Source organism: Tenrec ecaudatus, chromosome 1, assembly GCF_050624435.1.
Source record: "Tenrec ecaudatus isolate mTenEca1 chromosome 1, mTenEca1.hap1, whole genome shotgun sequence".
NCBI lineage: Eukaryota > Metazoa > Chordata > Mammalia > Afrosoricida > Tenrecidae > Tenrec > Tenrec ecaudatus.
This window is the reverse complement of record NC_134530.1, coordinates 232812689-232833227: the sequence shown is the minus strand read 5'-3', so window position 1 is coordinate 232833227 and position 20539 is coordinate 232812689. Positions and strand designations below refer to the sequence as shown.

General features: G+C 40.2%; 1 protein-coding gene across 6 annotated transcripts in view; it reads right to left on the bottom strand.

The window, feature by feature from the left end:
* RPS6KC1 (ribosomal protein S6 kinase C1) overlaps positions 1 to 20539 on the bottom strand; it is a 216641-nt gene that overhangs the window by 129619 nt on the left and 66483 nt on the right. For 5 of the 6 annotated variants that reach the window (XM_075530269.1, XM_075530262.1, XM_075530252.1 and 2 more), the window contains exon 6: positions 11960 to 12322. The exons of the other annotated variant lie outside the window; for it this stretch is intronic. In XM_075530269.1, the coding sequence (XP_075386384.1) occupies positions 11960 to 12322 (363 nt within the window). The remainder of the gene's footprint in view (positions 1 to 11959; positions 12323 to 20539) is intronic. 6 annotated transcript variants of the gene reach the window in all.

Here is a 20539-nt window from a genome sequence, read left to right as displayed (position 1 = left end):
AGTGAAGAACACATTTTACTATACAGTAGAAGAGTTTATGAGAGAATGTTTCACAACTGAAACATTCTGAATTTTTCGAATATAGCTCTTATTAGAAAAATACCACTTCAACTTCCATATTAGGAGAGACGATGGTCTTGTTCTTTAATGAGGCTAAATGAGATTTATGCCAGGATTGTGAGGGTAGCTCAACATAGGAAAATCAATGTATTTACAAACTGTTAACAGAAGAAACAAAACCACATGACCAGCTCGGTGCAAACATTTGGCAGAACCCATGACCCTGTCACAATAAAAGCTATGAAAAAACAGTAGCACTCCAGACACACGATACAAGAAGTCTCTACAAAACATAGCTAACATCATACTCAATGCTGAAATATTGATGAACTGACCCCTAAGATCAGAGACAACACAATACCCACTTTCCCACTGCTATTCAACATTGCACTGAAAGTTCTAATCAAGCTATTAAGCAAGAAAAAGAAAGAAAAGGCATTCAGATCAGAAAGAAGTAGAACTATCTCCCTTCACAGATGCCATCATCCTATATAGGAAATTCAAAGCATATAGACACAAATAAAAATTGAGCTAATAAGCAAATTCTGCAAAGTCACAGGGTACAATATTCCACACCCTGCAACAAACATATTTTATGTATCAAAAATGACAAATCAGGAAAAAAATTTTTAACAATTTTGTTTACAATAGCAGCCCCCCTCAAAAAAATCCATGAATACATTTAACCTGAAAGGTAAAAAGATTAATATAGTAAAAACTATAAATAGCTGCTTAAAGAAGTTAGAGATCTAAATAAATGGAAGGTGGTGGGGTGGTAACATCCTGTTATAGATTAGAAGACATTTTTTTAGAAGACAGTTTTAAGATAAAAGTAGTCCCCAAATTGATCTAGAGATTCATTGTAATCCCTATCAAATTTCCCAATGACATTTTTTTTGGGGGGGGGAGTAGAAATGGGAGAGTCACTCCATATATTTACATAGAATTTGCAAAGGAACCTAAATAGTCAAAACTTTAAAAAAAATTGGCGGACTCACATCTACTGATTTTAAAATATGAACAGAGCAATGGATGCCTGCATGACTTAAAAGTAGGAAAGATGGGCATCAGGATTGTATCCTCTCACCATACGTATTCAATCCGTGTGCTGAGCAAATCATCAGAGAAGCTGGATTCTATGAAGAAGAATGAGGTGTCAAGATATGGCAGGGGAGGCTGGGGGAAATAGAGAGCTAATGACAAAGAGTACAAACAAGAAGAAAATGTACAAAAATTGTGGTAAAGACTGTACAATTCTTCTTGATGTGATTAAACTACTGAATTATATGATATGTGGATCAAGTGTCAATAAAACTGTTTTTAAAAGAAAAGAATAGCAGCTGGGGTCTTAAAACAAGCAGCCATCTAAGTAAGATGTAAACTAAGCCCACATGGAAGAACACCAACAACTGCGATCCAAGGACTAGAAATTATAAAATCCAAATCTGAAGGAGGGAATGGTATCAAAGCTTGTGAGATTCTGGTGGCAGGAGGCTATGGATGACAGTGGGGTCTATGTACATATGGAATACGCCTTCGATGATTCTCTCTGAATATAACTGAGGGATGGGAATAATCTGGTTATCAGACAGAGTATTGAAGAGACAACTATAGAAGATGAAAATGATTAGTCTGAGTTGAATGGTTAAAATTTTGTCACTTACTCTCCCTTTGATACACTTTAAATTTGATCTGGTTTTTTTTTTTTAACAATTTATTGGGGCTGATACAATTCTTTTCACAGTTCATACATATACATACATCAATTGTATAAAGCACATCTGTACAGTCTTTGCCCTAATCATTTTTTTCTCTTTTCTTCTTTTACATTTTATTAGGGACTCCAACAACTCTTACCACAATCCATACATATACATACATCAATTGTATAAAGCACACCCATACATTCCCTGTCCCAATCATTCTCAAGGCATTTGCTCTCCACTTAAGCCCCTTGCATCAGGTCCTCTTTTTTTTCCCCCCCCTCCCTCCCTTTTCCCCCCTCCCTCATATGCCCTTGGTAATTTATACCTCGTTATTTTGTCATATCTTGCCCTATTCGGGGTCTCCCTTCCCCCCTTCTCTGCTGTCCCTCTCCCAGGGAAGAGGTCACATGTGGCTCCTTGTAATCAGTTCCCCCTTTCCAACCCACTCACCCTCCACTCTGCCAGCATCGTCCCTCACGCCCTTGGTCCTGGAGGTATCATCCACCCTGGATTCCCTGTATCTCCAACCCTCATATGTACCAGTGTACAGCCTCTGTCCTATCCAGCCCTGCAAGGTAGAATTCGGATCATGGTAGTTGGGGGAGGAAGCATCCAGGATCTGGGGGAAAGCTGTGTTCTTCATCGATACTACCTCACACCCTAATTAACCCATCTCCTCTCCTAAGCCCCTCTATGAGGGGATCTCCATTGGCCGACACGTGGGCCTTGGGTCTCCACTCTGCACTTCCCCCTTCATTTAATATAATATATATACACATACATATATACATATACACATAAATACACATACATACACACACTTATATCTTTTTTTTTTTTGCATGATGCCTTATATCTGGTCCCTTGGGCACCTCGTGATCGCACTGGCCGGTGTGCTTCTTCCATGTGGGCTTATTTGTTTCTGAGCGAGATGGCCGCTTGTTCACCTTCAAGCCTTTAAGACCCCAGACACTATCTCTTTTGATAGCCGGGCACCATCAGCTTTCTTCACCACATTTGCTTGTGCACCCATTTGTCTTCAGCGATCCTATCATGGAGGTGTGCAGTCAATGATATGATTTTTTGTTCTTTGATGCCTGGTAACTGATCCCTTTGGGACCACTCGATCACACAGGCTGGTGTGTTCTTCCATGTGGACTTTGTTGCTTCTGAGCTAGATGGCCGCTTGTTTATCTTCAAGCCTTTAAGACCCCAGTCACTATCTCTTTTGATAGCCGGGCACCATCAGCTTTCTTCACATTTACTTGTTCACCCACTTTGGCTCCAGCCGTTGTGTCGGGAGAGTGAGCATCATAGAGTTCCAATTTAATAAAAGAAGGTATTCATGCATAGAGGGAGTGTTTGAGTAGAGGCCCAAGGTCCTTCCGCCACCTTAATACTTGACCTATAAATATCGACACAAAGATCTATTTCCCCAACCTCCTATATATATTTGCATGTACATGTCTTTGTCTAGACCTCCATGAATGCCCTTTGACTCCTAGCTCTTTCCTCCATCTCCCTTGACCTTCCTCCTGCCCTACTACCATGCTTCATCGCCACCTGGGCTAGAGCATACCTCTTCTCTAAGCAACCTTACCCTTGATCATTTCCCACCAGGCCTGCCACTCCCCCTTCTCTACCCTTTGGGGTCCCATGTTTTTCCCTTGTGATCTGGTTTTTAATATTTTTTATTTTTGTTTTTTTGTCTCAAATTGGGGCTTATCTGTATTGTACTCTGTTATTGTTGGTAATGTTCTTATCTATTATGTATCTTTCGGTGTTTTTCAGTATATGAAACCTAGGTTGGGTAAGTCTACAACAGTAGTTCTCAACCTGTGGGTCACAACCCCTTTGGGGGTTGATTCATAACAGTAGCAAAATTACAGTTACGAGGTAGTAATGAAAATAATGTTATGGTTGGAGGGTCATCACAGCATGAGGAAGGGTCAAGGCATAGGAAGGTTGAGAACCACTGGTCTACAAAGACAATAACTAGAATAGGGGTTCCTTGGGGGGAGGGTAAGGCAGGAGAGAGAGATAATGGGTAGCTGGTGTCAAGGAGTGCAAGGAAGAAAATGTTGGACCTGACTGTGGTAGTACGTACACAACACTGCTTGATATGACTGAACTATTTAATGGTATGATGTCTGGATTATTTCCTAATAAAACAGTTTATAAAAACAAGCAAATAAATGTGCCTTGAGAGGAGGCTAGCCAGAACATTCCTTAGAGGCAAGGATAGAAAGATTTCGTCTTACACACTTTGGGCATGTTATCAGGAGAGACAAGTCTCTGAAAGGACACCATCCCTGATAAAGTAGAAAGGCATCAAAAAAGTGGAAGCCCTCTGACAAGAAAGACGGACACAGTGCTGCAGCAATGGGTTGCTCAAAGAGAACAACTGGGAAGATGGAGCCAGGCCAGAGGGTTTGTCCTGTGGGACACAGGGTCACTGTGAGTCGGAGCCAACTCCACAGCACCTGACCGCCGCCGCCCAACTACTGTAAATTCACACAGAATTGCAGGGCTAAGGATGAACATATAACCCAATTCTGCCACATAAGAGAACTGCAAGTCAATATAGAAACATATACATCTATGGCCAATTATTGCTTTGCGGTGTCAAAATCGGTAAAGGGTAGTCTCACTTCAAATACAAAACTTAACATGGATCAACAGCCTACAGATAGGAGTTAAAACTATATCCTTTAATGCACAAAATGCTTTTAATTTTGATGAACTCTTATATATTTTTTCCTTTGTTGCTCATACTTTGGGTGTCATATTCAAAATTCCATTGGCATGCCTATCCATGAACAATTTGCATATCTTAGTTGGGTTTTCAAATTAAAAATATTCTCACTAGTCAAAAATATCAGTAAGACTGTCAAACAAAATTTAGGTAACAACAACATTCAAGGGAGCCCTCTTCATCATGAACCTTATCATGTATACTAGCCCCAAATCAAATGCACTGCCATCACATCAATCCCGATTAATGTATACAAGATATGTAATGGAAACTAAAACAAGAGGAAGGAGAGGAAGAGGAAGACAGAGGAGAAGACGAAAAGGTGGGGGGGGATGCCACAGGAGTGTTACAAGAGAAAAGCAAGGGCTTTGACTGCGTAAACCAACAGGTATATCCAAAACGATAGACACTACACAGACAAGTCCAAAGAAGGACTGTTTCTTCAAAAAGTGGCAGTGGAGACCTGCTGAAAAGCTGTGGGACAGTGTCTGCTAGTGAGCCCCTCCGGTTGGGAGGCACTCAAAAAGTGCCTGGGGAAGAGCCGCCTCCTCAACGTACAGCTGATCTCACTGAGGGAGACGGAGAAAAGCTCGCGGGGCCTTCATTTGCTGATGTGGCAAGAAGCAAATGGAGAAAAACAGCTGTAAATATTTATTATCAGAACACAGAATGTGTAAAGCATGCGTCCTCAAACTATGGCCCGCGGGTCACAGGTGGCCTGCCAAGGACATTTACCGGCCCGCCAGGGGTTTCTGCCCCGTTTGTTTTTTGTGTTTTTTTTTTACTTCAAAATAAGATATGTGCAGTGTGCATAGGAATTTGTTCATAGTTTGTTTTTTTTTAAACTATAGTCCAGCCCTCCAACGGGTCTGAGGGACAGTGAACTGGCCCAGTTTAAAAAGTTTGAGGAGCCCTGGTATGAAGTATGTACTCAGGATATTTGAAAGTTGTCAAAAATAAAATGAAAAGCACAATAATGACCTGGTATTGGCCATACTAAATCAGTTGATCAATCATATGGTCTACTATACCTAGAATGAAAAATTGATGCGGAATGGTGCACATTTGGTGTCAAAAAGAACATTTCAAGATCTAACCTGCAATGCAATGTTATCAGTGACTTAAAAAAAATGCTATACCTACACCTAGGGGAAACAGCAGTTGATACAACTACTGTTCAAAATTATGCACTAATCACTAATGAATAACAAGTAAGAATCAAAGGTTTTTTTACCAATTTTGCTGTCTATAAAATCTATCAAGCATGTTAATTTTGGATCATAACAAACTGCGGATAACACTGAGAAGAATGGCTATTCTGAACATTTATTATGCTCATTAGGAACCTGTACATAACCAAGAGACAGTTATTCAGAGACAGCATTGGGGTGCTGCATGGTTAAACTGAGAAAGGCATGTATTAGGCCATATCCATCACCACACTTACTCAATCTGTAAGTGTTGAAAAAATCTGCTGCAGGACTGTATGAGTAATGTAGCGCCAGGATTGGGGAAAAGCTCATTAACAACCTGTGACATGCATACGAAGACCACAGACTAGAGTCTTAGTGTGGATTCTACCTCAACATAAAGAAGGGGAATCCTTAGAACTGAGGAAAGAAGAACAGACCGACCTTGTCAAGGAGTTCACGAGGCTGGCTCCACAATCAACACATACGGAAACTAATATCATAAAAGCCTTGACAACACATCTACATTGAACAAATCTACTGGAAGAGACCTCCTTAACATAGGACAAAGTAGCGAAGATGTTGCTTTAAGGACTAAGGTGTGCCTGACCCAAGTCATAATCTTTTCAATTACCTCATGCAAAAGCTAACAAAAAACACCACAGAAGAACTGAAGCCCTTGAATTTTGGTATTGGCAAAGATTATGGATGACAGCGTGAACTGCCAGGAGAATGAGCAAATCTGTCTGAGGTACAACTGGGATGCTCCTCAAAAGTAAGGATGGTACAACGTTCACATACTTTAGTTAAACTATTAAGAGAAGCCAGTCCCTGGAGAACAACATAATGCTGGACCAAGTATTACCACCACCACCCCCAAAAAATCCCAAACCCACTGCCAAAGAGTAGATTCCAAATTAGAGCCATCTTATACAGGATTTCCATGGCTGTAGATCTTACAATAGCAGATAGCTGGTGTGATAGTTGGGTTTATTGTGTCAAATGTGAGTGGAATTTGTTTGGGTCACAGTTTGATTGGAGGATGACCAAAATAAATAAGACAGCCAGCACCCCATCTCCTTCTTGCTGCCTGGTGAATGGACCACCATGCTGCTGTATTAACTAGCTCTCTATCTCTACCTGTGTGCTACGCTACCTGTGGGCCAAGCCAACCCATGGATCATGCTGCTTCACCACACTGCTGGTGTGTACATTGCTTATACTTGAGGCTGGTGGAACCTGTTGCTGTGCTTTAATGCCAGATCCTATCAGGAACTATTTCACCATGCTTCTGAGCTATTGACTGTTGCTGACCCACCCCAGTGTCTGTTGCCTGTCTGTTGACTCACCCCGGTGTCTGTTGCCAGACTCTGCCTGTCTTGACTGAGGGAAGACTCCACTGTCTGCTTCCTTGACTTTGGACCTGGCAGACCAAGTAAATTAAAGGACTTCCAGTATATTAGCTGTTCCACGAAAGTGAGTTGAACTAAGCCCCTGTAGACTGCTGTGTAGACTAATTAGCTGTTATATTCCTTCTAGCTTTATAAACCTATCTCTATATATAGGTTTATTTTACATATATATGTAAAATCATTAGTGTTGTGGTTTTGTCTGTCTAGTGAACCCTGCCTAACACAGCTGGTGAATTTGAACTGCTGGTTAGCAGCACAGCAGTCCAATGCTTACTTAACAGTGCTACCAGGTCAGTGAAAAGAGAGGAAGAGCTTCAATGAGATAAATTCAGACAATGAGTACAATAATAGCAATGTTTGTGAAGATGATGTAGGACCAGGCAAGGTTTTATTTCATTATACACAGTATGAATTGGAACCAACTCAGCTGCACCTAACCTATCATTCAGTCATACTAACTTGTTAGGGAGTTGACAGAAACAACCCACATTTGAAGAGCTGTTGATCAATTTTATTTTATATTTTAATGTTTTATATTCATTATTATAGTAGTTGGTACACGCAGATAAAAATGTGTAATAAGTTATCATCTGGCTAGATAGGTTGTCAAAGGAACAAATGAATAAAAGAAACAAAAATGAGTACTCAAATAAGGTTTTGCAATGATTAATACTAGATTATTTGTTGGTTTTCCATAACCTAATCTGAGGGAAATGTGTGAGAAGCTGCAAGGCACAATGGAAAGAGGACAAAATTTGAGCTCAGAATGATCTTAACTTTAAATTCTGGCTCAAATTCTTACCGCCTGTAAGTCCTTGAGCAAACTGCTTAATTTTTATGTGTCTTCATTTCCGTCACCTGTAAAATGGGGATTAGAATATCTACCTTACAAACATAGCAACCCAGCAAATCTGGCACCTGGAACAAGCTATAGAAAACCAGCTCTCAAATACTCTGTAATTCATAATGTTGCCCACAGACGGGTGCCGCCAACAATGCTCGCCATCTGGTAGCTTCCTGTTTTACATAATTATTCGTGCTAACTAGGTGCCAAGCTTTTTAAATAGTTATATTAAATGTTTTCTCCCTCTAAACTTTGGTGCCCAGTACAACCAGTCATCGTTTTATAGGATTGTTTTGAGGGTTAAAAATAATCTAAGAAAAATTTCTGGTACACTGACAGCCATATCAACAGATAATAAATTGGTGGTTGTGATTTAAACATTCCAGGAAGACCTTGTCATCCATTAGCCCCTACGTTATCACAACTACCGCAGGACACTCACATTGCAAACGCAGATTAACTGAGCCACTTCTAGTTGTACAAGGATGATGTATCCTGAACATTCTCTTTAAACATTCAAGATGATTCCTTTAACCTAATGCTTGGACTCTCTCTTAAGTCCATACCCACCTGAGGGCTGATACAAGTGGAAGGTACCTTAACTTCAAGAGCCATTTCTACATCAAGGTTATTAAGTACCAGGTTCAAAAGGAAAAGGCGAAGTTGCTCTGCCTTTTCTAGGTTGGTGTGCTATGATGATTTTCCATCATGGTATGCTTTCTCACTGCTGGGTAGGCAAACAGAACGACTTCTATTGTGCTGTGCATCTCCTATCAGCTGGACAAATGCCATTGAAGAAAGGGAAAAATCAGGCTATCTTTATCAGATTAATCTGGTAGGATGCTTCCATATTCATATAGCTGTTGGTAACTCTAAAGAACCCCTGTATGAAGCACTTCTACTTCATTTTGGAAGATTTTTTTTCTGGAGTAGCAAATATTTGGACATTATATAAAGTATGCCAACCCAAATCAAGGCCACATGCAACAACTGTTACAGCTAAGTTTGACTAAAATGGCCTAAACCAACTTGTAAGTGCTACTGCCTATAGTCAAGCTTCAGTAAGAATTTTGTGACACTGGAACAAACTTTCCCAAAGAAAGGAAGTCAAATAACATTTATATGCCACGGCCCAAATTTCCCCACCAACTAAGGGATAATGTCTATCTTTCTGTCAGTTGGTGATGAGGCAGCATCGACTTGATGGCAGGGAATTTGGGTTTTGGTGGTACTAATGCGCAAGCACTGACTGGCTAACCACAAATTCAGTCGTTTAATCCCACCGGCTGCTTTTCAGGAGAAAGATGTACAGCCATGAGGATTTAAATAGTAATGGTTTTACATACTGGTTTTTAAAAAGTCAAAATTGACTCAATGACAATGAGTTTTTGTTTTTGTTTATTTTTAAGATAGCGGTTTCATGGTTTGTATCAATAAAAGGTGACTACATCAACAATCAACAGTAAAAAATGAGGCAAATTATTATATGTTTATTATTTATTATTTAATCTAATGGCATTTAACAACAAAACAACCTCAGGTCAAGTGGAGATTGTAGCTTCAAGAAGCTAGATGTAGCTTTACCAGGAGAAATAAGCTTAAATACTAATATTCTAAAGACAGAGATCTAGTCAGTTCGGTATCAAGTTCTAATGGAGAAATAATTCACCAACATAATCAGCAAACTAACTAACTGATAAGTTCTTTGTTATTTGCTGATACACATTCATAATTCTCATTTTACAGCAAAGATTTTTATTTTTTTGGTGCCATCAAGTGGTAACATAATGAAGTGTTCTGAAGTTAAGCGAAAATAACTTTTAGACAGAAAAATGCCACACTGATATTTTAGCACATAATTATTGGAGAGGAAGGAGGGGGAAAAATATATATCAGATTATTTCCAACTCATCACAATAGGGAGTTAAGAGAAAACATAAACTTAGTAGATCTTTATCATAAGAACACTCTATGTGGGTGGATTGGATAGGGGGAACCGATTACAAGGATCTACATATAACCTCCTCCCTGGGGAACGGACAACAGAAAAGTGGGTGGAGAGACATCGGACAGTGCAAAATATGACAAAATAATAATTTATAAATTATCAAGGGTTCATGAGGGAGGGGGGAGTGAGGAGGGAGGAGAAAAAAAATGAGGACCTGATGCTAGGGGCTTGGGTGGAGAGTGGATGTTTTGAGAATGATGTGGGCAATGAATGTACAAATGTGCTTTACACCATTGATGTATGTATGGATTGTGATAAGAGTTGGTATGAGCTCCTAGTAAAACGACTGGCAAAAAAAAAAACGAACGCTCTATGCAGCAAGTGAGCAATCAAAAACTAACAGACTATAAAACTATTTGAAAAATAAAATTAGGATCAAAATAATATACCAATAAAACCATGAGCGGAAATTAACTAATCAGAATTAACTTATCAATCAGAAACTTGAAAAGTGATAGCTAAAAATACGTAACTGCATGGAAGACATAAAATTAATGAGAAATTAACCCTACAATCAATTCTTTGCAACTATGTAGTAACAGGTTCCAAATGAATATACTAGGAACTTCCGTAGGCAATAATTACCACCAAAAACAAAACACACACGCAACGGGATTCTAAGGACATTTTTTTTAGTACATACACACAGCGTCAGTAGTTTTTGATTCCCATACTGAACAAACGGGTAGCTAATGTGAAATCTAAATCCCAGATGGTAGACTGAACACACATGAATAACCATGCTTCCACTGCAACCATGTAAGCCTAACAGGGAAAGCTGCCTTCTTCTTTAGCCTAAACCCCACAGGACAAAGGAGCGGGGAGAGAACACAGAGCAACGGAATCTTAGGCAACAGAAAGCAATGGATGAGGCTGACTACGTCAGGCTGGCAGCACTAAGCAGAACTGGGGACAGCGAGGCGAGGGCTCAACCCAAAGCACTTCGCAACGGCATCACCACCAAGCATGCACATATCCCCCCTTCCATTCCCTACAGCCGGGTGTGCAAGCTTATCTCAGCCTATTGTAAGACTGAAGGTTTATACTCCAAGAAGAATACGGCACAAGACTGCTGGACGACAGGACACCAAGCACAGGGGCGGCGGGGTGAGGGGAGAACTGTGGTAAGATGTTAGTACAGGAAAGTGTGGTGTTCTCAAGCAGGCTGCCTAATTGAAGACCACAGAGCAACATTGAAAATTGTGATGGTTTTCTGGGAAGAAACAGGCTATAAGAGAGTCACATCAACCCTTGAGTTTTCTGTCCAATACACCATGTTACTGCCACGTGCTTTAGTTTGCTTTTATGATAAAAATGTAAATGACTAAAACAAAAACCTATTTTTAAAAGATTCTGCTCTATACATATCCCATATCACCTCCAATTAATGAGCTACTCTAACCTACTCTAACCAAAGGACAGAACGTAATGGCGGGCAAAGCCAAAGAGCCTTTACACCCTCAGTTTGAAGTCCATAGCATTTTTGTCTAAGTAATCAAGAGGAAATGTACCAGCTGATATTAAAGGCTCAAGTGGAAGGCAAAATGTTTTGGGAATGATGATGGCAACAAATGTACATATGCGCTTGACAATGGATGGATGGATGGTTGGATAGTGATAAGAATTGTAGGAGCCCCCAATCAAATGATTTTTTTTAAGAAAGAGTAAATGTACAAAAAAATCCTTGCCAAATCAAGAGAAACATAAACTGCATTCATATCAAAGAGTAGAAGCTTGTTGATGTAAAAGAAATCCTGTTTTGGGGCAGAACTGCCCAAAGTCCAGAGTTAAACACCTCTGAAAGTTACGTCTCTTCCAGCTAAAAGTATATGTTCATCAAGTCAGTGCAGCCTCAACAATTTCTCTTTTTATGTCTGGTTTCTATATAGGATTCTAGAGATCATAAAGGCATATCAAGAAACCTTCTCCCCCGGAAACCAACACAAGAGCATGTCCAAACACAGTAAAATAGATAAAACGGTACCTTGAACACCTTCCAGGAGTAAGTCAACTCCTTTCCTATAAAAAGTAGAAGCGGCTTCATAGTCTTCTTCTTCTTCTTTTTTTAACGCCTGTTTTATTAACTCCCCTGCTTTCTCCAAATAATCTCTCTTGCCACGTTTGTGCTTTAAACTGCCAGGAAAGAGGCTGCGGCTTTCCCGGTCTTCTTCTGCTTTGTTCGGTTCACTGTCAGCAGCAACAGCCCCGAGTGCTGAAGAATCCGAAGAAAGATTGAGACCAAGAGTTCTAACGGGAGAATTTTGATTGGAAGCCATTCCATCATCTAACTCAGCAAGAGGATCCACATCAACAGTGAGAGATATCAGATCACTGTCACTGGAGAAGCCTAGAAACATGATCACAACAGTAACAGATATTTAAGTGAGAATCAGCCAAAATCATAGCAATCATTCTGATTGTCGCATTTTTCATAATATGCAAGTCAATTAGGAAGATTCTGGTTTACTGATGGAAGTCAGCATCTAACGCTTTGATTCAGCCTATAGTTCATTCATTTCTGTGCTCTCTATTGCTCAACAAACAATCTCTTTGCCTTAATTATCAAATTGAAACTCAAGGCATATCTTTTTCTGGTCTTATTTTCAACAACAAAAGAGAGAGAGCCTGTGCCACAAAATCTTGTAAAGTGCTGGCGGAAAATGGCTGCTAGACCACCCCCCCCACCCCCCCAGCCCCCCGCTGCTGTAAGCAACAGCATTACAATAAATGACAAAGGGCAAGCATGTGGGAGTTACACAAAAAAGGGTTTGAATCTCACTTCTTAAAACTCCCTGTGTGAAGCACAGCTCAAGCCCAAACAAAGTAATTGGCGTCCATTCTTCTGACTACAGAGCAGTGGCTCTCAACCTTCCTAATGGCGCAACCATTTAATCCAGTTCCTCACGTTGTGGTGACCCCCAAGCATAAAATGATTTCAGATGCTACTTCGTCACTGTCATTTTGCTACGGTTATGCAGTGGGTAGCCCCTGTAAAAGTGTCGTTTGACTCCCATAGTGGTCGCGACCCACAGGTTGAGAACGCTACCATAGGACATAGTTGAACCTCCTCTTCAGGTTTCCAAGACTGCAAACCTTCGCTCGCTCCCACAGAGCAACTGGTGACCTTGAAGGATCTACTATGCAGTTTTTACCCAAGGAAGTTATGAGTATGAAGCAAAATAGACTGTTGTAACGATCATAAAAATGCCTGTACAATGCACTTCACGATTGCGTTTTTAGAAAATCATCCCTCTTTAGAAAAAAAAAGTATGCTGTTTTGTGGTTCGCTGGTTTTTAAAGGGCAGAACTTTTAGGAATTTTCAATACCTCAGCCTGTTCCAAAGCTTTGGGAGAGAACTTGGATCTATATTTGTGCCTTTGCTTTCTAGCAAAATTGATCAGTAAGTATTCCTGGACCATTAAGCAGTAGAAACGTCTCTCATTTCCTGGAACTGACTTCATAGTGGTGAAGCAGCATGAGCGACAGCCACGGTTATCCGCGGCTTTCTCTCCGAACTCCCCTTTACACGTTTACAACGAGCTAGGACCCGCAGAGCTTCTCAGCTGACGCCTTGTATGTCAACTAACATTTACCACATATAAAACAGAGAACTTTTTAAAATGGTAAATCATTTAAAAATAAAATCTTAAAGCCCATATGTTAAAAGTAAATTTTTTTTTACATTTTATTAGGGGCTCATACAACTCTTATCACAACTCATACATATACATACATCAATTGTATAAAGCACATCCGTACATTCTTTGTCCTCATCATTTTCAAAGCATTTGCTCTCCACTTAAGCCCTTTGCATCAGGTCCTCTCTTTTTTTGTCCCCTCTCTCCCCGCTCCCCCCTAAAAGTAATTTTTATGAATAGCTGTATTTTCTTCTTTTTAATCGTTTGAATGACTAATTTCAAACAAACATTTCATACTAAGAGCAGCACTGTTTGACTTTTCCGCCCATCTCATTCATGTTAGGCTGCATAGAAGAAGGCTAGAGCTGCTTCTGTGTCCAGCCTGCTGCCGTATGTTGTTCTGGTTGGGAGACATGACGAAAATATCACACAGAGCAGCAAGTGAAAAAGAAGGCGTATTTCAGCCTTTTCAGATAACGGGATGTTGTTCTTTGATAGGTCACCGAAATTCAGCAAAGTGTAATTCCTTAAAATCTAGTTGCAAGATGGAATGCAAAATCCTATCAATATTTTCATATTCTGTTACATTCAATTCACTGGTCTATCTTACACTCTGAATCGATCCTACATCAACACATGAGCTTGCAACACCCTCCACTGGTACGTTTGAAAATAATGGTTCCCTGAGTCACCCAGATCTTCCCAATGTTGACATATTATACAATATCACCTCCTCAAAAATGTTTGTTATTACCACCCATTCATCAAAAAGTTACTTTCTAGGTATTAGGAAACTGTCACGCTTGAAATGACAAGTACAAGTTTTCCGAAATCCTACTTTTAGGTTGAAAGCTCAGATTTTCTCATCAGTGGCAAAGACTGACAGTTATTGTCCTCCAAGTGTCAGCTCCCTTAACTCGCTTTTCGCAGAACATTTGCCAAACACCCAACTCTGACAGCAGTGACGGTGTTCCATGGAAAACCAGCTCGACTCACTTCATAGTTCAAACAGCTCTATTCCTGCTTTTCCTCAAGACAACCATGGAAGTTCAGTATGCGGAAATCATTTGTATTTCCCATTTCCCCACATGAAATAGTTTTTTAAAAAGTAAAAGAAAGGAGGTGGGAGTAGAGACTTATGAAGAGCTTCATGAAGGTCATTCCGAGATGAAACTGTTGCATTTCACTGCAAATGCACTCAGTGATGACTGGCAGTGTGGTTATCACTCTCTGATTCTTGCGAAGGCATTGCAGTTGTGCCCACCTTCCTTTTACCCCAACATTGTATAAATATCAACACAGGGAAGGGGCAAGTGACCCAGTGTAATCATCAAAGCAGCCTGTGCCCTGCAGGCATCCTCACCAGATCACAGGGGTACCCCGGCATCTACAGATGCCTTTGAGTGGTCAGTATCAAAAAAGAACACTGAAAATCAAGTTTTCAGCCTGGGCTTGGGAGCAACTGTGATCTGGCATTTCCAGTAAAGAAAATCTCTTAAGGAGAAAATTATTTCCTCAGGATAAGGCACCAAAGTAAAAATTAAAGATGAATTAGACTACACCCGTAGCCAGTAAACATTTTTCTATAAGTGGCCACAAAGTTAACATAATGCACTTTGGAGATCACACAGTCTGTCACTACTGAATTCCGCTGTTGTAGCCAAAAGGGTGTCTTAGAGAATACACACAAGGATTAGCAATGCTCTGTGCCAATAAAACTTTACTTGAATTTCATATAACTTTCATATATTAAAGAATGTCCATCTTTTTTTAACCCTTTAAAAATGTAATAAGCAGTGTTAGCTCAGAGCCATACAAAAAAAGAAGGTGGCTGGCCAGATTTGGCTCACCGGCCATAGTTTGCTATTAACCCTTGTTGCTTTATTCATTTCATATCAAATAAAATAAGTTAGGGTAAAAAATATGTTACTGCCAGCTAAGCTTAAATTTTTAATTTGCTTTAGACACTAGTCTGGCACTCTGTCAATACACTCACACCTTCCGTTTTCATTTCCCTTATTTTCCTTTTCTCCATCCTTTAAAATCCCCAGGAGGGACCATTCCCCTGCCCTTAAAGCAGTAAGATGACATTAAGTCAACAATCTCCGACAAGGGTTACTAGGATAGAAATCACTTCAATTCTCTGATTTTTCAATCATGCAGCCAATATTTCATAATCAAAATCTTTTAGCTCCATCTATAAAGTTTGGAGTATATAAACTTCACATGCAATTTTTTAAAACACCCACAAGAAAATATATTATGTATCTCAACACATACTTATTTCTCAACGGAAGCTTTTATGAATCTGTTCCACTGAAATGAAAGCAAATTAGGTAAATAGGGAAGGGGACTGAGATTTCTGGTTTATACAGTTAATCACAAAAGGAAGGAAATGCTGACTCACAGATGTCTGCTTTCTGGTGTTTTGCCACTATAACCTTCACACCATCTACCACACTGCACTGTTCAGGATGCTCCTTTCCAACAAGAACAATAACACTTAAGTGTGTGCTTAAGGGGAAAGCTATGTGGACTCAGTTTTTTTGTCCTCTGACCACAAAAATCTAGTGGCACCATCATACTTCCTCTCACCTTTCCCGCCTTATTCTATTAGCAGGGAGAATCACGAGTAAATGAATTACATCAGAAAAGTAGGACTAATAAAAACTAGGGAGAAAGCCAGGTAGTAAAATAATAAATAAATAATCTATACAAAGTGTTTTCTCTATAGCTCTACCTAATTTCTAAGAAAAGAATCTTTCAGAGGAGATAAATAAAAACTAGCTGTGTAAGAAAAGGACATTTCTTCTTCTTTCTTTTTTTTAGCCAAATTGGAAACAGAAAGACTTTTCCTTAAATAAGCCCATACATGACAGCATTCTCATGCTGGAGAGTATAAAATAGCTTCACATTTTTAGAGGACACTTTGGCAATAAATATAAAAAGTCTACAAATGTTTATATTTCTGACCAGCAATTCAGAAATTTTTACTGAAAGTGGAGATGTGCAAAAAGATATACATGTATGTATATACATATATCTATCACCAAAAAAATTTCATAAAAAAATTAAAGACCTAAGTTCCTAATTATCGAATATATCTCTATTATACTGTATGATGCAAACCAAAACTAAATCCACTGCAGTTGAGTCGATTCTAACTCCCAGCAACCTTTCAGGACAGCGTGGCACTGCCCCAAAGGGTGTCTGAAGCTGTAACCTTCACAGAAGCAGACAGCCTCGCCTTCCTCCCACGGAGCAGGGCGGGCGGCTGGTGCGTGCACAGCAATGACAGGTGAGCAGTGGAACACTTACGTTAGAGAAAACTGTTTAGCGGTAAAGGTTTCCTGATATGGTATCAAAAAAGACAAACTGCATAATGATGTGTGTACTCTAATTCTAAATAAAATACACAAGCACTCACACACAGAGTGGATTAAAATGGCTGGAGAGATACCATAAACATTAGCAGTGATTTTTCCCTGTAGGGGAGGAATCCAGGTGAACTTGATTTAGACTTAGAAGTGATCTTAATGACAGCTCTGTTTAAAGCAGTGTAACCACTAACACCCCTTCCTCACCTGTCTTCTTTCTTCACTTCGCCTGGTGAATGCACCCTACCATTCCTGCCAACCCTAACCCTGCCCTCCGCTCCCCACTGCACACTCAACTCTCCATCTGCCGTTCTCTGGTACCGCTCTCTTCCAGACTCAGGCAAGTCCAACCTTCCCTTCTTCTTTATGAAGCCCCCCACCAGCTCAAAGAAGGAAAGACAGCATTTTAAATTCTCCTTCACACCACAGCAACAAATCTCCCATCACTGCCCATGTAAATACTGAGGTCCTAGTTGAGTAATCGTATCTCCTAACAAGAGCTGCTTAAAAGAGAACTTGTTCAATCCTAGAAATCATGATCCAATCATTCAATTGCTTTTACACAGAATTGTTTGCAAATACCACATCAAACAGAGACCGCTGCTATCTGCAGTCAGCCCATTCAGACCCATGGTGACCTGACAGGGCAGAGTAAACCGCCTCCCAGGGCTCCCAATGCTGCAATCGAAACTGCCTCATCTTTCACCTGCAGGCTTGCAGGTGGCTTCGAGCCACTAACCCTTCTTTCGGTTTGCAGCTGAGAACTTAGCAACTGTGCGGCCAGGGGTCCTTGAAATAGAGTCTGACCCCTTTACACCCAGGAAGTTAACAAGGGAATCATAGAGGACAGCAAACACGAGGTTCTTAGCTAAGGCAAATAAGTAGAGTTCTGTGAACAAGGCAGAGGTAACAACTGATAATACAGACACCACTGGCAGAAACAAAACTAATCCAGCCATGCTTACAGGGACCCTCTGGGTCATCATGAGAGTACAAGGTGTAATTTCTACCAACGCCATCAGGCAAAAATCTTCAGGCTTTTTTTCTAAGTCATATTATTGGGAGGCAAGGAGGCTCTCTGAAAAGAAACAAAAGACTTCATAGTCTCAGGCTATGTAGGTGACTGGCTAAAAGGCAGCTACAGGTGAGAGGGGTTTACTTAGTTAGCATCCCAGTCAACTACCCACCCTCACCGTCTGTGCTCTGAACTGCTCGAGCGAGTCAGGGTAGGGAAATCTGCCTAGGACACGATTGCTGAGAGATGATCCCTTGTGGAAAAGGCTGCGCCCACCCAGAATAAATCTTTATAAGCAATCAGAAATTTGTACGTAAAGACCATCTATCCATTCCCTTTACAACAACAGGAGGTGTGTCATTATTGATCATACACAAAATACCTGGCCTCATCATTCCTACTTGCTAGCTTTCACTGACCTCTCAGGTGCAAAGATTGTCATAGCCAGCGAATGTGAATGTAGACTTTTCCTAACAGCAATGACTCAGACTTCAGGCAGGAAGCAAGATAGTCAAGCAGCAGAACAAAGGTGGGAGACATGCACATCAACCTCTATTTAAGAACATGTCTTCCTAAATATGACCATAAGACATAAATATAAAATTGATGCTAATTAAGCTTCCCTCCCTTTATTATCAACACATCCTCTAGTAACAGCTATTGTTACTCAACAAAAACCATGCCTCTACCTTTCACATTTGTATAATATCCTTGGGACATATCTCCATGTCATCTTTGATAAAAACTTATGACAAGAACACCAAAATATCCTGTGCACACTTGGTGAAAAATCAGAACAAGCTCAGGAAACAACACATTCATCACAATTATAACCCAAACACTTATCTTATTCTGAGCAATAAAGGCGTCTGAATTGGCCGCCTCTTATATTTAATCTTCCTTTTTAATTCTGTTGCTCTCCAGAGCCTTCTCTAAACTCCAGCAAATCAAACACACCATGAGCACATGAGTAGGTCTCACTGAGCTTTTCACACAGCTCATGTGTTCTCACTGCCTCCTCAGCCACATGGTTCCACTTCTCTGAAATGCTAATGTTCAACTGCCAAAGAAAGGATTTAAATCAAATTGTTCTGAGTGTTCTTTCCACACTAAACCCCTCATTCCCGTAGGACATCATAAATGTTATAGTATTTACCTCACCCTGGCCCTAAACGCTTTATGTTCAATATCACCTTCAATAGTCCTAAGGTTTTTAAGAATCAACGTTTTACATGCACCCATGCTTCCACATGCTCATTCATGTTTACCTTGAGAGTAATAACTTGCTCTTTTTTCCTACTGATTTTAAACTTCCCACCAGAACAAACCCAAGTAATAAAGAACTGTGAGTGAAAATGAAACAGATAAACATTCGAGAGAAAAAACCTTTTTCAAGCTGAGTAGGCTTACACTCTCCGGACACTAATAAGCCTTGCATAAGGAGATGGGCATTCTCATGGTGCCATCTAGTGGACATTTGCACTAAATTCTACTTTAAACTAGATCTAACTAGACTTACTACATATTTGGTCGTATTATATGATATACAGACTTTAAGTTTGTCTTAAATATATATTTAGGTTATCAAGTAGCCAATCAACTGAAATTTTCCTTTTTACACTGGTCTTTCCAAAATAATTCTAAATCTACTAATTGAAAATAACAAAACAAGAAAACAAACTTTCTAACTCAAATAACTATATCAAACCAAAAACCAAACCCACTGTCATCAAGTCAATTCCAACTCAGAGCGATATACAGAACAACGTAGAACTGCCTCATATGGTTTCCAAGGCTGTAATCTTAATAAACTCAATTTTTATAGGTGTACAACTTGTTGACAGCAATTACAGTAATCAGTTGTGCAAATGTACCTTAATCAATGAGATCTTTCCATCCTCTCCCCTTATCCCCTCCTTCCCACTCCTGGTAAGCACTAATAAACCTTGTTCTCTCTACACATTTGCCTTTTCTTGTCATTTTAGAAAAATGTAGTCCTACAATATTTGTCCTTTTGCAATTGACCTATCTCTCTAAATACAATGCCTTCAGTCGACATAGTATGACCCATGTCCGTATGACCATGTATTGAGGCTGCACTTCTCCTCCTGGCGGAGTAGTGTTCCCCTATCAACATGCCCCACATTTTGTTGGACTACCCATCTGTTGGTAGACCCTTAGGTTAGGGTCAATAGTGAGGCAATGAACATGCTGTCCAAGTCTCTTTGTAAGTCTCTGCTTTCAAAGCTCTGGGCCAGAGACTAGGGATGTAACCACTGGGCCGCACGGTAGCTCCAGTGATCGTTTTGGAGGAGACACCACACAGTGTACCAGTGCAGCTGAATCCAAAGCTGTGACCTTACAGAAGCATCTCCTGTGGAGTGGGTGGTGGGTTCAAATGAACAAACAACAAACTCTTGGGGTACCAGCCGAATGCTTAATCACTGTGCCACCAGGGCGCCTTCAAGTAACTACAGCCTTTGTCATTCAGCCTTCTAGTGCTTCCAATAAATAAACACCCTTAAGCCTCGCA